The 7,435-nt window shown below is 36.6% G+C and overlaps 1 protein-coding gene across 3 annotated transcripts in view; it reads right to left on the bottom strand.

Annotated features, from left to right (window-relative positions):
* Nucleotides 1-1,606: 1,606 nt before the first annotated feature.
* arl15a (ADP-ribosylation factor-like 15a) overlaps nucleotides 1,607-7,435 on the bottom strand; it is a 72,309-nt gene continuing 66,480 nt past the window's right edge. Inside the window, exon 5 of one of the 3 annotated variants that reach the window (XM_046841352.1) lies at nucleotides 1,607-2,832. In XM_046841352.1, the coding sequence (XP_046697308.1) occupies nucleotides 2,680-2,832 (153 nt within the window). In that variant the 3' untranslated portion in view covers nucleotides 1,607-2,679. The remainder of the gene's footprint in view (nucleotides 2,833-7,435) is intronic. The other 2 variants (XM_046841351.1, XM_046841350.1) reach the window with 2 other exon arrangements.

Below are 7,435 nucleotides of genomic sequence, written 5' to 3'. Positions count from 1 at the left end.
AACTCAACACGGCCAAGCATCTTAGGAAACTGTAAACAAACAAAAAACAAAGATGGAAAAGAACAGGATCTCACACAAAAAAAGGAAGAAAAAGGATCACAAGGACCAGATGGATGTCAGGGGAACATCTGTTGCATTTCCACCAGGGTGAGTCCCATCAACAGGTTGTGAAAGCTGGGGATTACAGCACTGATGGAAGAAGGGAGAGCAAAAACATCCACCATTTCTTCAAAAAGGCCATTTTTGTTTTTCTTGTAAACAAAGAAAGATTCCCTCAAGAGTCATACATTACCATTTCAGATAGCCACATTTGGGAAGAGGAGGAGGTGGAAAGGGGGATAACCTTGCCTTTGGGTAAACACAACTGGGAAAAGAGCCTAAGTCTTTAAATTGGCATCAAAGCGAAATGCCTATCCCTTATTTCCACAGGTCCTAATGAGAGAAAAATCACTGCGCTGGTGCTGCTGAATTCAGATGCAAAGTGACTGCTAAAAATAAGTTCTGTCTAGACCAAGCTGGTGCCAGCGATAAAATGAAATGCAAATACAATTAAAGCAAGTCATGCTCATCGTGAAAGGCGTTTTAATGCTACTCTTTAGTGTGAATAATAATATTAAATAAATATTTTACATATTATTCTGCTCTAAAATTATATTGGTGTAATTATTTATTATTATATACAAATTATGGAATTTGTATAGACATTTTACATAATACAGTGTGTGAATTCTTCAAGCTGAAGTTGTAGATATATTGGTTAAAATGCAAATGACTCGGTGTGACACTGGTGTAAAATTAGCATTTTAATGTTTTTTAAGCCAGTGATTTTGCTACGATCTTTTCTACACTCTGATGATTTCCCTGTTGTCTAGTTTAGTTTTTTTCAAACCTGTAATTATAGTCGTATTTTGTATTTTTAAAGAAAGTAAGCATTCCTGTCAGTTGAGAGGAATCAAAAATGATGGTGTAGTGGTGTAAGGGTCTCACGATCCTGTTTACATGGTCACACTGTGCCTCACTGGGGAAGAAAAGAGCCCTCGTGTGTTCTCTCTAGCAGGTTGAGGCTGTCGCACCTCCTCCGCTTTGAGGGTGGGCTTTTCGGCGTGACCAAAGGGAAGCAGACCGAAAGAGAGAGCGAAAGAGGGAAAGGGGCACAGGTCTTTCTCAGGCAGCAGACTGGAGAGGCACATCAGCCACAGACGTAGGGGAGGGCGAAAAACTGGATCAAAGAGTCGCTAGGGCAACCTGTGTGACACACATTGTATTAAAGCAACATGGGCAATTTGAAAAGGGAGGGAAAAGGAAGAAAAAAGAAAAATGCAGCGGAGGTAGTGTAGATCAGTAGTTTCTTATCTGTCCAGGTCCATGAAATTTTGGTTCAATCAGGATGGGAAGGCGATTGGAGGAAAGGAGTTCCAAAGAGTAAATAGCGTAGCGGTTTACTTTTATGAAGTTCCTATTGAATTTATTAATATATAATATATATATATATATATATATATATATATAACTATTATTGGTGATTAAAGGATCCACACTATGAAGGAACGCAGTATTGAATGTTGTAGATTAAAAAAAAGAAAACCTGTTAGAAAAGCAAGGCATGTGCAAGACAGATTTTCAAGAAAGATATTTTTTTCTAAAATCATGACAAACAAATCAACCTTAAATACACCAAAAAAGTATTCATTGAAACAAAGCTATGTGGCCATAACTGTTTGTCATTAAGCCATCTTTATTCAACATGATGGGTTAAAGTAAGTATCAAAATCATAATGTCTTGCATTAATCACATAGTTAGAGCTATAAATAGCTCAGTATGCAGAATGTCTGTGCTGAAATGAAGACTCACAGGTCTAAAAAACTCTGATGCAGATCTTTAAAGAGGTCTCATGAGACACCTGTGAGTAAATAAAACAGCACACAGTGGAAAGTCAGTAATCTAAATTTACAGAGAGTCATTAGTATAATACTGTTGGGAAGCATCGGGTTAGGGTGCTCAGGAAACGAGGTGGCAGACGGGGAGGGGTCCACATAGACAGTTGGAAGGCATTAGACAAGTGGACAGGGACTTGTCAAATGCAGCTGTTGTAGCCACTGATTGATAGAGTTTGTATTCCAGACCAAACCTGAAACAGCCGAGGCTTTTCTCTAGTAAAGGGGTGTGTCGTCTTTGGAAACAACAAAATGAACAGTATAACCAAGGCATCTGTGTTTGAGTAACTTAGAACTTATTACACCAATATACATATGTACTAATGGTGAACACAACAGTAACTAATTTAATATACTTTCAAATATGCATGAAACAGGTGACAAAAATAAGCACTTGCATCTTGTGGTACATTAAACTTTACATTACATAATGATTCACATTACAGATGCTTCACTGCATTCTGATTACATACAATTTGGCTACTGACAGAAAGATTATTGAAATATTTTAGAATTGTGTATTACAAAAAATATATACCTGATTCCAGACCTAAAGTTTGTGATAACTCATATGGCTGGAGTTTCAGGGTCAATGTCTGTCTTTTCTGTTCAATGATTTAAACATCTTCTGAAGAAGAGTTAAGATAAAACACTCCCCAGATGCACAAATTCATTGTTTTGTCTATCTGGACAATTGTTTTGTTTTTATGTTTTTAGTTTTCTTCTTTGAACTTGTGTCCTGAATTATATCCTGACACTCTGCAGCTCCTTCTCTTCCAAAAGGCCGATAAGCCGAATGAAGCTCTCCCTCACAGCCTCCATGCTGTTTATTGAGCTTCCTTCAAGGATCCATCTCTTTCCTCTTGCCAGTGGCTCCAATTCAAAATATTTCTTTATCTGGAAGAAATGAGATACACTCATTCAGTCATGGCTGTGTTTTAATAATGGCATGTAGCTTTAGGCTGGTCCATCAAAAATAGCATCAACCAAAGCATTATCTCTATGACAATTTATTTGGGGACATGTTTGGTCTTGCTCAGTATGCCATGTCTGGCAGCCTAAGGAAGAAAATCTTTTCCAGGAGAATTGAAATGGAAATGACAGAGCCTGAAATGTTCTAACTGGGGAAGTGGTGACTCTGTTAGATGCCTTTAATTAGTTTTCCATGTTCTTTAGATAATCTTCACTTCTAAAGAGAAAGTGGGAAAATATGCTGTCCGGAAACTATTAAGAAAACCTCAGTAGCAGCAATAGAAATGTAAATGCTGACAGCTGTAATGCCAAGGCTATAGACCTCATGCATGCAATGAATTGACCTATTTGATTAATATGGTAACATTTGATTATAAGGATCCTGTGTTAGGACTGTACTTTATCCATAATTTACCTTCATATGTCAACACTTCATTACACTGAGAATAAACCAAAACCATCTGTTATACGGAACATTTTCAACAGAGAAGGAAGGATATTTTGGTTCACTGCCCCAAAGAATGTGCAAGAGCCATTTAGTCATTTAACAATAATAATCTACTGGGAGTCTTCACTCACTTTACAGATTATAAATATTATAAAGGGCACTAAATGAATTATGACAATGAATAACATTTCCAAATCATTTCCAATAACATCAATTTAACATTATTTGATATGACATGATCTCTGGGATGTGGATCCACCATGACCCTGACCAGGATAAAACACTTACTGATGAAGAATGACTGATTCTCTGACTAACTAAACTATAAATAAACATATGAATGGATGATTAGATGATGTGACATGAGGTAAAAACCAAATTCTTTTTAAAACATACTGATAAAAGCTGATGAAGGCTGATGAAAGCTTATCAGTTAGCCACTTTAAAAAACCCCTGATGGTTAGCATCTGATTTCCTCACGTAAATTAGATAACTTGCTAAAACAATGTTGCCTTTTGAATGTTCAAAGCTTAGAAGAAGGAAGTTGAACCCATGGATCAGATTGTTTATCATATTGTAAGAGCCACTATCACTGTTTATTTTAAAAATGAAATAGCTGTATGACTGAAAATAAACTGATAAAAATCAACTCATTCTTTAAGCATTCTAAATTGTAACAATTAATCTATGGCAACTATTTGTTAGTTTATATATGACATTAATATTAAATAACAAAAGTAATCATAAACAGTATGGTAGTGTATATGAAAATTACAAAATTTAATTGTAGCTCCATGTGTTGTATATATTCCTTTCGTCTGCATTTTCCACTTAAGAGGGCTTTGTGTCAGTGCCACACTGGGAATTTGTCTGCCTCTTCCATGATGGCCCATTGCAACAAGTCAGAAGATTGCGTCTCGTCTTTCTTCCTGGAGAGTCTTTAGGGCGTATTGAGCTGTGGCTCAGTCGTAGTGTAATAGGAGTTTAATGACAGATTAAGTCACTTCAGCAAGCGTGAGCCCTGGGGCCTGGCTGACCCAAACAGTGTTAACAAATCCATCCTGGTAACAGAAGCCGCCTCAGATCAACAGACCAACATGAAGCAGTTCATCTGCTTTTCCTGACAGTCTGTGTGTCTGTGGCAGGGTGACCTGTGTAAGATATATCATTTTCAAACCAACGTTCACTCCCTGCACTGATGTAGACATTGTAGAATGAATGTCAGACGGACACAGTGTATTTCTTACATTACAAATTGTGTATTTGTCTAGATTAAAAGAAGAAAGACATGTTACACAGCTGAAAGATAAAAGTACATTCCCTTTTTCCTATTTATTCTCAGGCATTCTAAAAGTATAAGAAGAAACACATTTGATCTGAATAAAATTTGTAAACATCATCTTATAAGAAAAAGTCATGATAAACTTATATGCATGCACAATTAAACGTTTGCACAATAATAACAGATGTCTTCTGGCATGTCCATGGATTACCCAGTCTAGCTTCCTTTGATATCAGTGCATGACCTATCTGAGCAGAAAAAGCAGATTACATCTGTGAGGTTTTCTCATTATCAGTGTATCAACAAAAGCAGTATAGATAGTGAAACTTACATTACAATCCTTACAGTTCATTCATCAATCTTCAGTGACCCCTTTATTAGGGTCACAGAGGATGCAGAGCCATTTCTGGGAACACTGAGTGCAAGGTGGGTGAATTTTTCCCAGATTAGAGTCCAGTATAAAGCAGGACTGCAGTCCAATGATAATACACTCATTCACTTTGCATGAATGGTTTTATATACAAACCAGAGATGCTTTTTTTCTTTTTTAACATAACTAAATTTCAACACATTTGCACTTATTCATATACATATACATATACACCAGTCAAAGCAAAACCCATCTAAATAAGTACTTCCGAGTTAAATATTCTTGCTCCACTAAATCTCAGGATTAAGTAATGAATGAAAATGAATGAATGTATAAGAACTGCATAAAATTCAGTTTTATTGACAATATAATATCTAAAACTATTAAGGATTCTCCAGTGTGTCCCCTTTAAAAGATCTATGGCAATCCCAGAACAGAGGATTTCCCATTCAAAATGGGTTTCAAGTATAACTGCTTTAGAAAGTGAAGAACACAAAGAATTGTCAAAAGAATCCTTAAGCAACCCTTGAGGAACCTTAAGATATCCTTGAGGAACCATTTAGTTTGGCTGACCTAAGAACCCTTGAGGAAGGCTTCTGCACCTAAACAGCACCATCTATTATAGATTTTAAATAGTCTTCCATCAAATTATACAAAATGCTATGGTTAGCATGTTCCAGCTATAGGTGAAACCAGTATAAGAAACAAACTGATAGCAACAGTCAAGGACGAGGCAAGTGTATGGGAGGAGATGCTAAGAATCCTCAATAATAAAGGAAAGTTGGATAAATCCTATTCAATTAAGGCATATTTTGAGGTATTCCCAATTCCCCAAAAAATATTGCAAGATTACAACATATACCTTGCAGCTCTTTGACCTGTATAGACTACTATTGCTTCTAATGATTTACAAAGTGTGGTCTGCAGGATCAGTGAAGGTCAATAGAATAAATGTTTGATCTCAGAGTTGTTTCTGATTGCATAACTTGCTAAAGGGTTCCTAAATGGGGTGAATACAAATAATTATCAAAGTATATGTACAAAGCCAAAGTGTTAAATGTTTTAAAATACTAATTTTTTGCAAAAATGCTTATCCATGCTTTATCTGTGGTGTAGTCCATCAGGCCTGTAAGAGATGGTCCTTCATTGCATGAGTTGAATGAGGAGGACTGCACCAGTGGGCCAGTTGCCAGCAACAGCTCTAATATCTCCACAGTCATCTGGCCAAGAGAACTACACTAAATCCTACTTGACCTACTAATCCTGAACTCACGCTAACTGCAAATTTTATCCACACCATTACAACATGTTAACCACTGAATACTTAACTGCAGGCATACATATTTTGTTGAAAACTTCACTATTGAGAAAGATAATCTCCTGGGTGCAACAGTGAAACTTCATACAGGTTTGCGGACCTGGTTACCTGCCCAGACAAACAGTCAGGAGTTCATGTTGTAGAACAAGTCAGACTTAAATGAGCAAAACTGGGATCATGTTACTGTTTGTGAATATTACAAAACTTTGCGTGACCACACTAAGCTAACACTATTATCAGATAAAAGCAAAAATAGATTTCTGCTTAATATTCAAGCCAAACTATTATTATTTACTTAGTGATCTTGGGGTAACCACTTAATAATATTTGATCAGAGGAATCATTTACATCATTGCTTCATGGGTATTGATTCTTCCTTGTGGACCTTAGAAATGAGAGGTCTTATAAATAAATGCAAGATGTTCTATTATTAAATGTGCTTTCATCCACGTACCAGACTCTGCACTTGTTACTGTACACATGCAAGTTTGCTGCTGAAAAGCAATTTGCTTTAAAGGAGACCATGATCAAATATCAGAGACAATCCATTACTAATGCTGACAAGCTACACCCCAAAGATATCAGTGACCTGTGAAATGGCATGCACTGTAAAAGAATGTGAATCAATAACACCAGACGCACTTACCATGAAACTGAGCTGTCTTGGTCATTTCCTCTATGCTTAAAGTACCCCTTTTCATGTGCTTAGCAGTAGTCTTAATTTTAAATCACATACCTTAAAGAAACAGAAAATGCTTTCTGAAAATACAGCCTAAATAGCACCAAGATGGAGAGATGGAGAGTGGTTTAATTTGAGCTGCAGTCACATAAAGTTTCATAGGGTTTCATGATAACTGATGTTAACATACTTTTTTACCTGCTTATTAAGCATAAGCAGCATGTGACATTGATTTCAAGCCCAAAGTTAATACGAGCACAAGAAGCATTAAGCGAGTGAAAGATAGGAAGAAAAAACATCAAGTGAAGAAAGGATCTAAAAATTCCTGCATCCTCAGGTAGGTTCCTAATATTCCTATGAGGAGAACAAGCAGTCATAGCCAAGATCAATAAACCCCTGTGTTGTGCTGGAGGCTTGCCAAAGTCTCAGTG

This window comes from Silurus meridionalis, chromosome 27 (genome assembly GCF_014805685.1).
Source record: "Silurus meridionalis isolate SWU-2019-XX chromosome 27, ASM1480568v1, whole genome shotgun sequence".
In the NCBI taxonomy this organism is placed as follows: Eukaryota; Metazoa; Chordata; class Actinopteri; order Siluriformes; family Siluridae; genus Silurus; species Silurus meridionalis.
The sequence above is the reverse complement of the archived record's forward strand: the minus strand, read 5'-3'. Positions and strand labels throughout refer to the sequence as shown.